The 12136-nt window shown below is 49.4% G+C and overlaps 1 protein-coding gene across 1 annotated transcript in view; it reads left to right on the forward strand.

Moving 5' to 3' along the window:
• The window catches only part of LOC126490096 (notch homolog 2 N-terminal-like protein A), a 137398-nt gene that overhangs the window by 81943 nt on the left and 43319 nt on the right, over positions 1-12136 (forward strand). Inside the window, exons 6-10 of the mRNA XM_050124779.1 lie at positions 6083-6316; positions 7641-7796; positions 8375-8563; positions 9690-9803; positions 10543-10656. Of these exons, the coding sequence (XP_049980736.1) occupies positions 6083-6234 (152 nt within the window). The 3' untranslated portion in view covers positions 6235-6316; positions 7641-7796; positions 8375-8563; positions 9690-9803; positions 10543-10656. The remainder of the gene's footprint in view (positions 1-6082; positions 6317-7640; positions 7797-8374; positions 8564-9689; positions 9804-10542; positions 10657-12136) is intronic.

The following is a 12136-nucleotide window of genomic DNA, read 5'->3' on the forward strand; positions in this document are numbered from 1 at the left end:
TTTTTTTTTTTTTTTTTTGAGGAGTCCTGAAGAAGATAACAGTATAGATTTAGTGCAGGAGTTCCTCCAGACTTTTATATTTATCTCTGTGTGCGCTCCCCTCTTCCTCCAGGGAACTTGTGCTTTGCCTTTATTAGGGTGCTCACACTCATTGCCCTGCAGACGAGGCTCCATAGTTTATCTAGCTAACATTGGTCACAGTGGCCCAGCAGCCTGGCTTTTCCTCTGCTCTTTAACTTGAGAACTAAACTAGAGTGTGTGGGGGGACGATGAGTCTGTAGGATAAAGCTTGGGGAATATTCTCTGTGGCCCGAAGATAGAATCCCCAGAACGCAGGTGCTAAGTGACTGCTGGCTGGAAGGATGTGTCCAAGGTGACATATTGTCGTGAGTTACCCATCGTAGGGAAGGGAAGAGGGTCAGGGACAGTGAAGCTAAATTTTATGCTTCTCATGTGGGGATTGTTGTTGGATTAAGAGTTGAGTCTTAGTGGGGTGACTGATGAGATCAGAGTATTTCTGCAGCCTTCACCTTTCACAGGCGAGTGGGGCAGCCCCTTCACAGAGCACAGGGCTCAGCAGAGTTCTCTGTCTTCTTGGCTGCCTCCTGTTCCCTCATCCCAGTCAGTTGCTACTCGATGTCAGACGGGTGTGTGTGGTGCCCTGAGCTGTATAATGAGCTCCTTGAACCCTGGCTTGTTACAGCTGCTAAGTGTTGTCTGCGTTATTGGGCCATGCCTCATTTGCCTAGAGCATTAGGATGGCCCAACCCCTGCAAACCAGTGTAGCATCTTATTTATGAATGGCAGGTTGGTGGTGTTGCCTTTGTCTGCAGCTCCATTGTGCTCTCTTCCTCTTCCGAGTTTCTCAGTCTTCATGTCCCTCAGTAGCCAGCTCGGATTCCGCTCCCATGTTGGAAATTGACTTCTGTGGCAATCTCACATTTCCAGCCTTTTTAGCACTTATTTCCCCTTCGGATTTATGTTTCTAGTTCTTCTATAACCAGCTCTGCACAGTTGGACAGGCTAGCAAACCTCTGCTCCTGCTGGCCTCACCTAGAAAAGGAGCATTGGGTGTGTCGTTGTCTAATGTCGGTTTTCCCACAGACCCCCAAGTGTATCTGGAATGCATTCTGAAGTGAACGGTAGATCCGGGAATGGGAGGAGAGAGTCGGTAGGATAAAGCTAAGCTGTGCCAGGTGCAGGGACAGCTGCAGTGGTAGTCACTGTGGGAGACCGGCATTTGGAGGTGTGTTTTGTCACAAGCAGGGTCTGAGGGATAGTGACTTAGTCCTGTGACTCGGATGGTGTAGAGCATAAGGTGTGCAGAGTCCTAGGGCAGCATGTGAACTCAGCATGCCAAGAGCTGTGAGGAGCTGTTGTTGGCTGGAGAGTATCTGAAGGAGAGGGCTAGACTTGCGGAGTGTATCTGCCAGGCCGGAGCAGCAATTCGGAAGGTTTTCCGTAGCTTCAGCTGGTGTTAGTGTCTAAAGCCCCCACCAGCTGCAGTCGGGTGAGCCTGACATCTCAGATCAAACTAATCTGGACCCCTCGTAGCCTTAGAGAAGATGGCTTAAAAAGACTAGCTAGTATCTTTTCCTTTCGCCTGAGGAGGTTGGAGAGGGCCTAGTAGCCCATTCCATTGGTCCTAAGGTTAAATGGTAGCAGCCTGCAGTATCTCCACGTGAAGGTTTCCAAGAGGTGATTATTGTCCTCGGATGACTTGCCTCACTGAACCGTGCAGTGTGTTTGGGAGTTCACAGCATGGCTGGTGTTGACCCAGACGGCGGCGGCATTGCCAGGACTGGTCTGCACTGACAGTTTAGTAGCCCGGAGAGACACAGCCACAACACAGGTCCCCTTTCTCACTGTGCACTTTTAATTGCTATGTAGTTCATAAGTTAGTGTTCCCCTTCTTCCTGCTGGGAGTCACTTGTCACTATGTCCACTGGTGTCTGCCCCCAACTGTCCTTTGCCTGTTACATCAGGTTCAGAACTCATATTAAAATTTAAAGCCTCAGACCATCTCCAGTCCTTCCAAACCTCAGCAGGGGGTCTTCCTTCTCAAGTAAGCACCCTCCCTCCCTGTTCTAGGCAAGGGCTCTTTGCTATGGGAAGTGGGGAAGCCAAATGACCAGAGAGCGTACACCCAGTGCTCCTGTGAGTGCTGGAAATTTTCTCGTTTTGATGTCTCATGACCTCTGCCTTGCTGCTTTCACTATGATGTTCATCTTAGGCAGCAGGGCCTTCTCGCTGGACCTTAAGAACTGCTGCAGTAAGGGGCATCAGGCTGGGGGTTCAATCCCCAGTAATGCCACAATGGGACGGGGTGGGGGTGGAGTTGTCAGGTCTGGAGTTAGCCTGATGAAGGTTTTGGTGGCAGCAGCCCCGGGACTTGGGAAGCCCCTTACCCGTCCGAGCCTCACTTTCCCTCGTGGCAGGCTTCTGCCCAGGTTTCCTCCTGCTCAGAGTGGGTGTAGACATGACATGGACAATCCTAGGAGACATTCCTTTGGGAATTTCACAGCAAGGGCTTGCAGTGACTGTCCCAGAGATTGTCTTCCGCGTCTCCAGTCATAGAGCTTGGTGACAGATCTGTACGAAGAAGGACAGAAAACTTACCAGACATGAGTTGGAGCCTCTTGTTCTAGAACCCGAGAATGATCTCTTTTGCAGGAGGTCATTCCCAAGCTGGCATGCCCTTAGCTGTCTAGAGGTCCTGTCTAATGACCATATAAGATGAATAGATAGTCTCATTGAAGAAGCAGTGAACAGCCCACCCCTGAAGCACAGTTCCCCTCCAGGCAGAGCTTTGCCCCTGTGCATTTCCCTCTAACCCAGTGGAGTGATTAGTTGTGGTCCCTCCACCCTCTCTCTCTCCCCCTCTTCTCCCAATCCTCTCTCCCCTCCCTCCCCCTCAATCCTATCTTTTCACCTCTCCCTCCTTTCCTCCCTCTCTTCCCTCCGTCCTCTCCTTCCCCATCCCCCTCCTCGCCCTCCCAGTCCTCTCTCCCCAACTCTCCCCATGCACTGGGAAGATGCAGCTTGCACAAGTGATTCCTCAGATGGGGTCACACCAAATCTGGGTCGAGTGTAGGGCAAGGTAGACAATTACAGTCTCAGTTCCCCTGCACTCACTGCCGACCCAGGGACCTCTGCGAGCCTGTCGCCCAGTTATAAACGACATGGTTTTCGTGACGGCTCACAACGTCTGCTTCATTGTAGACGAACTGGCTGTTAGTAGAGTTTCCCAGGAGGGTCAGGTTTCTTTTCCAAGGAAATATTATTTAACCTACTTTTTCTTTTTTTACCCAGCCTCCCTTACAACAGTACATAAGATATATATGTGAAATATTTTTAAACACTCAGTGTCTCATACCCAGATTTATCTCGGGGCCTCACTAAAGCACGATGACATGGAACATGCTTGCATTCCACAAGTCAGTGTGGTCGGGGCAGCGCAGCTGTCTGAGTTAGTGTAAGTGTAACAGGCTAGACTCAGCAATTACCCGGTTTACAGCAGCTCCTTACCTGCTTCTTGGTCATGTGTATATTTCTCAGCCCCGCCTGAATCCTAATAACACAGCTGCCATTCTTTGAAGTAGTGTTTCTGCTAGCAGCGTAAGGGAGCACATGTTTTGCAATGAATGCTATCATCGGTCCTGGGGTGGATGTGTGCCACTCTGAGCTCGTCCTCCTTGCTCTGCTCCTCCTTTATTCCCGTCTTCTCCTTCCCTTCATTCTGCACCCTTCCATCCTTACTGCTTCTCCCCTGCCCTCGTCTGCTCTCTCCCTCCTCTACCCCTTCCCTTCTCCTTTTCCTTTCTTCGTTTTGGTTTTTCAAGGCAGGGTTTCTCTGTTGCCTTGGCACACTGTAGACCAGGCTGGCCTCAAACTCACAGAGATCCACCTGCCTCTGCCTCCTGAGTGCAGGGATTAAAGGCGTGTCCTGCTTCTGCCTGGCTGACCCCCTTCCCTTTTCTCTCCCTCCCTTCATCACTTCCTCCTTCCCTTACTCGCCCAGTCTTTCATTACTACACCTCACTCCTTCACTCCCTTCGTTGACCCATTCCTTCCCTCCTTCATGCATTGGCTCCCTTCCCCCTTTCTCACTTAGTTTGGAGTCATTGATACTTTAAGCGAAATTGGTAGAAACGCATCCTAAATCAGGAAACTGGTTGCACAGAGCCTGCTCAGGACTGTGCTGTGGGGGCTCGCAGTCAGCTGACTTCACGGCTTGAGTGCCACCAAGGTGCTCTGTTTTACTCTGTACTTCTGAGTCACCCTGACCACTTTCTCTGCAGACAGCTGCCTTTCCCATTCTGTCCTGTGGCATAGTGTTCTTAGTTCACTAGTTTGGAAAGAGACACAGTGATGTAACTAGGATCCGATGCCCATCCTGTATCCCGCAGTAAGGTGAGCTCACCTAGTCACAGGAGCTCTCTCTGAGACCCTGCAAATGATGCAAGGGGAGGAACATGAAGGTCTCTTAGCAGGGACCTCAAGCATCCACACCCATCCTATTAGACAAGGTTGTGACCTGTGCTGGGCACACACAGAAAGCCCCCACCAGAGGTGGCAAGTGTGACAGTTCTATCAGTTCTGTAGTAGGGGGACGAAGGCCAAACCGGCTGAAGAGCAGGTGGTCAGCTAGGTTGGCTCACACTCACTCGGCGCATTGCTGGGCCCAGTGTGGGCCTTCTGCAGTTATACGACTGTAGATATTCTGGGGACTGTGGGCAGCTTTACTATTTTTTAAATTTAAACATTCTGTGCCTGATTTCTTTATAAAAAGACTCCTAATGAGACTTCCCCTTTCAGTTGATCATTGAGGGGTTTATTTGTTTATTTACAAAGGGAGACTGAATGGCATTTTTGTTTGGTTTCAGAATTTGTTATGATTTAGAGAATCCAGATCATCTTATTTTGGTTTCCTTTGAAGCAAGCTGATTTTAAAGGGGTTCCAACCAGATCAGTTTATTCAGGTGGCCCGGCACCACACTGCTCTGGTGAGCCATGAGCTCGGTATTGTAAGGACTAGAAGACGCTGCCTTTTCCTGTCCTTGTGGCAGCCAGGGCTCCTAACACATCTGTAGGAGCCCACACCCACCAGCTCCCTTCGGTGCCCTCTGTGGGACAGCATGCTGGGCCTTGTTCCCGCAGGCTGAGACTCTTCGTCCAGTCTCACTGCTCCTGGCTTTCCCTTTTACATCTCCCCACTTTACTGGGCCTGTTTGTTTGAAATATTTTCCGTGTATTGCTCACTCTAACTTAAAAAAAATGACCATTTTGAGATATTTTGATATTGAGATAGATTTGTTTTGTTGAGATATATTTGCCTCTATTCTGAGATAATTGTGGCTTCACACATGGTTGTGAGCATGAGTGAGAGAAATGCAGGAGCCTTTACCAGCTGCCTTGTGGTTTAAACACCATGTGAGATTACTGCACAGTGTCCGCCAGTGTATTGACAAGGACCCATCCAGACAGAGAAAAAAAGCCCTTGCGCTTTGGTGTAGGGGTTCCTTCTCATGTTCTCCTTATGTCTCTTCTGCATCGTTTATACTTTACTCTCCTTTTTTCAGTTTATTTTCTTTCTTAAAATATTTATTAATTTATTTTGATGTGTCTCAGTATTTGCTTGCATGTATATCTATATACCACATGCAAGCCCTCATAGGTCAGATCCCCTGGAATTGGAGTAAGAAACGGATGTGAAGCTTCTGTGTGGTTCTGGGACTCAAACCCAGGTCTTTTGGAAGAGCAGCCAGTGCTCTTAATTGCTAAGCCATCTTTCCAACTCAGCTTTTTATTTCTTGGCCCAAGAATTCAGCTAAGTCAAGAGATCGACAGTTTGTCTTTTGTTTGGCCAACTGGCCAAAGTTTCATTGTATCGCAGCTTCTAGAAGGGCCATTTCTCTTCGATGAGTGTCATTTGGACAACTCAAGGTCACTTTAAAATACGTCAGAGGACATGAACCGTCGTAGGCCCTACTTGCATCAGCTTCCGGCAGCTCATACAGGGGCTGGTATGGCAGGAATCATTGGTGACATAAGGGTCCTAACCCAGTATCCTCCCCCCAAGGGCAATTCTGCACGGAAGATGTGGATGAGTGTCTGCTGCAGCCCAATGCATGCCAGAATGGAGGCACCTGCACCAACCGCAATGGAGGCTACGCCTGCGTGTGCGTGAACGGCTGGAGCGGAGATGACTGCAGCGAGAACATCGACGACTGAGCCTTCGCTTCCTGCACTCCGGGGTCCACCTGCATCGACCGTGTGGCCTCCTTTTCCTGCTTGTGTCCAGAGGGAAAGGCAGGTAAGGCCAGCAGAGTGCCAGAGCTGCAGAGCGAGCCGTGGGGAGGCTGCGAACACTCAGACTCCAGCCTTCTCCTCCATGTGGCCCTTCCGTCCTGTTTGTTGCAGTCTGAGGGGACTGTTCTGTGTGCAGTCTGCTAGTGAAAACTTAGTTGTTTTCCTTAGACAGTCAGCTCAGTAGAATTCCTCAGGACCTTAGCCTGAAGAGCACTCAGAAGTCCAGACTAGATGACTAACCCATGGAGTCCTTTTCAGAAGAAATACCCATTCCTTGAGAAGAACGTGCTCCCACCGCGGTGCTCCTGAAGAGTGTTCAGGGAGCACTGTAGTTAGCCTGGTTCTCTAGACTGCTTCTAGGCTTAGGAGTAGCAGTGTACTGTGGAGTCAGCCCAAAAACCTGCACCCGGCCTTTCCCAGAGCCGCACCTCCAGCTTTGTGGAAGAAGCCTTGGCCAATTGCAGACTGGAAAATCCGGTTCCCACCAGAACATTGCAGATCAGGAAGCCTAGTAGTATCCCTCCTCCCTCTTCCACTTCCACCCTGTCACTTGGCAGATCCCCCGCCCTGCCCTGCACCTGATCCGGGAATGCTGATGTGGTTAGTGGGGTGCCATAGACAGATGAGGTTCAGTTCTGAAGCTAGTGAGATGGATGCCAGTGAGCCCGTGGTCATTAGGTAACATGACATTGGAGGAGGAGGATGCCAGATAAGACACAGAAAGCATGGGATACTTGACATATACGTACGTGAACACTTTTTATGTTTATCAGAAATTCAAATTTGACACATTTTCACATGAAAATTATGTTTATCAAAAATTCAAATGTAATTGGACATCTGCTATTTTTGTTTGCTAATTCCGGTACTCTCCACAGGATATCTCCTGTTTCCTGTGTTCCTCCTCTAATGCTTTGGCCTATATATGCCCTGTCCTTGGACGAGCTCTCTAGCAGGGAGCTCTAGGCTAAGCCCAGGTTATCTGCAGCATCTGAGGGCTGTGGCTTATCCCAAATGGAGGAGCAAATGAAGGAAACAGTGCCTCGAGATCATGATGTTAAGAATTTGGTTCTCAAACTGGGTGATGGCGGCGCACACCTTTAAATCCCAACACTTGGGAGGCAGAGGCAGGTGGATCTCTTGTGAGTTCGAGGCCAGCCTGGCCTATAAGAGCTAGTTCCAAGATAGGCTCCAAAGCTACAGCGAAACACCGTTTCGTTAAAAAAAAAAAGCATTTGGTTATCCTGCTTTTGATTAAACAAAACAAAAAAAAAAGCTCTTCTCTGAGAGAGTCGTGTTTGTCCTCTCTGTGCTCTGTCCTGAGACAGGTCTCCTTTGTCATCTGGATGATGCCTGCATTAGCAACCCTTGCCACAAGGGGGCGCTGTGTGACACCAACCCCCTGAACGGGCAGTATATTTGCACCTGCCCCCAGGGCTACAAGGGGGCCGACTGCACAGAAGACGTGGATGAGTGTGCCATGGGTGAGTGCCTGGCATCTTTTCTGGACTTGGAGGTGGTACCGGTGAGAGTTTCAGTGGGACTGCATTGTTCTTTAGGCGTTGTTATACCCAAACCTTGATTCTTCCTGTTCCACACACATAGTTTACAATCAGCCTTTCCTGTATGACCATAAATCTCCTTCTGGGAATTAAATAATAGGACTGACCTAGACCTGGTACTTAACAGAGGCTCTTGGGCTGGCATAATGACTCTGCTGTTAATCATGTACTGTGCTTTCAGAGGGTCCAATTCAATTCCCAGCATCCACATCAGGCAGCTCACAGCTACCTGCAACTCCAACTTTGGGGGATATGACCTCATCTTCTAGCTTCACACACACATGCATGCACATACTTAATAATAAATAAATAAAATAAATATAAAGTCCTACCTCGGTGAGAGGTTTAGAATAAGGAAGAACATCACAAAATTGGAGATCACGCTGGTCATTTCTTTTTATAAATTAATGAGTAAACCTGAAAATAGAATGTTCTTGCTTAAAGCATTGTAACTTTCAGACTGTCCCCTAACGTCCACATCTGGTTCTTATGTGTTACAGCCAACAGTAACCCTTGCGAGCATGCAGGGAAGTGTGTGAATACAGATGGCGCCTTCCACTGTGAGTGTCTGAAAGGCTACGCAGGGCCTCGCTGTGAGATGGACATCAATGAGTGTCATTCCGACCCCTGCCAGAATGATGCCACCTGCCTGGATAAGATTGGCGGCTTCACCTGTCTGTGCATGCCAGGTGAGTGGGGCCGGCTGTGCTGACAGAGTACGCGGTGGTTCCCCATGCACGGTGCCAGCGTGGGACTGAGCAGGGCTGGGTCAGGATTGCCTTGTAAGCCCTTTAATTGCAGAGTAAGAGACTGCTGGGGTAGTTAGAGCAAAGCAGAGCAAATCAAACAAGACCACCGTGTCAAGCGCCACTTCACACACTGGAAAACCTCAGAAGCAGTTTCCCACTTGAATCATCTAAACAGCCAGTTTCCTGATCCTCCAATAAATTACATACACCGTCGCATCTCACTCACAGAAATGAGACGTTAGCCACAGTTCTGCAGGCACTTGTCACGTACCCAGAGGGGGACACTAGCTCGTGTCCTGGGCTAGCTCCTCTGCAGGGCGCATTCTTGACTCCCAGAGGACAGAGAGGGGATGAGATGACAGTAGAGGCCAGCTGTGCTGTCTGATAAGGGATGCTCTAGCCTCAGAAGGAGGCCCTCCTAATCCTGCCCTGCACCCCAAGAGCACCAGTGCAGCTGGTCTTTAGGAAGAGAGTGGGGGAGTCCAGAAGCTAGAAGTAGGTCACAGAATGTGGGGAGTTTTTGTTGGATTGCTGTCTCGCTGAGCGTCCTGGGGGTAACCCTGGCATAGTCACTTGTCACTCTGGGAAGTCCCTGACAGAACCAGTTAAAGGCTCACAGGCAAGAGACAATGACGACATGGGGAGGGCGCGTGGCCACGGCTCCTCACATTTCTGGTAGATTGGGAAGCAGAGATAGATAATGGGGCCAGAAGCAAAGCTAAGTTGTTGTCTTAAAGTCCCATTGCCAGTCTACCATGTCGCATGCTCCAAAGGTTTCATAGCATCCTTACACAGAGCCAGATGGGGACCAGGTGTTCAGATACGCGAGACTGGAGGGGTATTTCACGTCGATACTGCCCCTTCCTCACATTAGCAAAGATGTCTTACCGTGTCTACACTTGGCTGTTGGGACTTTTATTTTTGTAAAAAGCGCAGCAAAGTCCCTCTGTGTTTGAAGAAGTGTTTGTGCTCCTGGGGTTTGTAGCCATCTCAGCATGTTTCTGCCTTCTTGGCTGGAATGACCCTTTATCTGTGTCTGAAGCACGTGTGTGGTCCATTTGTGCAGGTTTCAAAGGTGTGCATTGTGAACTGGAGGTCAATGAATGCCAGAGCAACCCGTGTGTAAACAACGGGCAGTGTGTGGACAAAGTCAATCGCTTCCAGTGTCTTTGCCCCCCTGGTAAGTGCCTGCCACCTGCCCCCTTGTTCTTCCAAAGCACCAAGCCAGCTGACCACAGGAAGGGGGAGAGAGGGAATGTGTGTGGGCTGTGCATGAGGAAATCATTAAAAGTGAGTTCTTGGGGAGAGACTTTGTGTGTGCTGAGGTGGGGAACTGTTTTAGCCAGTCTGTCTTCCAAGTCTTTTGTGGCCTGAAGTCCAAGTCTGTTCTTGAATGACCCCTGACCTCCCTGTCTGTGTCTACATTTTCAGAGTGCTCACACCTCACAGAAGCACAGGGTCTCAGTTTTTCCTAGTGAGTCATATTCCTAAATCCCAAGACGTTTTATCCCATTAAGTGCAGGCAGGCAACATGCAGCAGATTTTCTCCAAGGTCCTCTGCCTCCACTGATGTTGAAGGCATGCCAGCTGACTGCTGTGGACAGTGGCTTTTCCACTTCCTCTTCAGAGTGAAGATCCTTTCAGTCTGGGAATACAGTTACTAGCTTGAGACTCCATCTTTCCATAGTGTCTCAGTTCCTCTTCCTTTTGGAGAAGATTCCTGTGCTCTAAAGAGGCAACAGTAGAAGCCCCAGGGCCTCTGACCTCTGAACTTTGCCCAGATGTTCCAGTCACCTGCCAGGGAGAGTCATCTGCTTGGTGACCCATTGGCATATGCTCTGCCAATGATTTAACTCACTCTTTTTAATGAAGGAAGATTGGTGAGTCATTGATTTGTGTCGCTTCTGTGCCTCTTCAAGGGTTCACGGGCCCAGTGTGCCAGATTGACATTGATGATTGCTCTAGTACTCCGTGTCTGAACGGGGCCAAGTGCATCGATCATCCGAATGGCTACGAGTGCCAGTGTGCCACAGGTAAGCACAGCCTACTCTCCATCGCTTGGGAGGCCTCTGCCAGCAGGACGACTGTCTTCCACTAGCTGCTCATCGTCACTCTGCCAGCCGGGGTGGCTCGTGCTCGAGAGAGCTGTGCTGCAGACTTGCTGCTGCTCCTCCGGTACCCGCCTCCCTGTCACTGCCACGGTGGTTCTGTCCACACGTGCGGTTGGTGTCTGTGCTTGTGGGAAGCTTCTAGCTGGCTTCACTGACTCCTCGGGAAAAGGAGAGTTCTAGGAGAAAGCTGCCCCTCACCGAGGCTCGCTGTAGGGCCTGGCTCTTGTCTCCTGAGCCAGGCCTTTATGCAGTTCAGTGGCCTCTGCTTCTAGGATGCAGGTGGTCTTGAGAGTTGGCTGTAACTGACTACAGAGAGCTCTGTCTAGGAAGGTCCAATACAGATTTGAGTCTGTATTCCCAGGAGATTTGGTCAAACAGATGTACATTTCTGGATCTTGGACCATGTTTCTCCTTGGGAGTGGATTTCATTAAGCCAAATGGTCACGTCACACTTGCTGTACAGAAGTGTACCTCAGTGTGGAGAAGGTCTAGAAATGATTAGGAAAGGAAACTTCTTACTCCTTTGAGACAGAAATCACGAGAAGGGACTGGAGAGCTGGCTCAGTGGTTGAGAACACCGGCTGCTCCTACAGAGGACCTCAATCTGGATCGCAGCACCCACCTAGCAGCTCACAAGCATCTGTAGCTCCAGTTCCAGGGGATCTGACACCCCCTTCTGGCCTCTGTGGGCATCACACACACACACACAGACACACAGACACACACACAGTGCACTTGCATATATACAAGCAGGCAAATAAATACCCCATACATAAACAAAGTCATGGGTAGAGCCACACATGAATTAGCAAAGAGGTTCTTAGAGTAAAGACTTTGTGCGTATGATTTCCCTCAGATTTCAGAAAAGCAAACTTAGCCCCCACAGTTGCGCAGAACGCCAGTGCTTCTGTTGTAGGTGAGGATGCTCCGCTGAGCTGTTTTCTTCATAGAAACCATTGCCTTTTGTTGGAGACATTCCAGGCTTTGTCTTCAGCCAGCTTCTGTGGAGCATGACTACACGGAAGTGAGGTTAAGCCCTAGATCTCATGTTTAAAAGGGATGAGAGGGCTGGTAAGGTGGCTAAGAGGGTAAAGGCACTTGCCCTACAAGCCTGAAAATGTGAATTTGACTCCCAAGTCCCATGGAGCAAGGAGGGAACCGACTCTGAAAAGCTGTGTCTTACCTCCACATAGCGTTGTGACATATACACACCAAAGCAACCAATTAAAAATAATAAAAATAAAATTAAAGAATAAAAGGAAGGCAAACATCCTGGAACCTTCCAGGAAGAGGCGGGACATGGATCTCGTTATAGCTCAGTTGTGGGAACTCTTATCTCGTTGTCTTTCAATGGCCAAGAGCAGATCATTCATCTTCTTTAATGGGTATTTATTTAGAAGCC

The sequence above is a fragment of the Alexandromys fortis genome, unplaced genomic scaffold (genome assembly GCF_014885135.2).
Source record: "Alexandromys fortis isolate MF-2015 unplaced genomic scaffold, M_Fortis_MF-2015_v1.1 scaffold_235, whole genome shotgun sequence".
Lineage (NCBI taxonomy): Eukaryota > Metazoa > Chordata > Mammalia > Rodentia > Cricetidae > Alexandromys > Alexandromys fortis.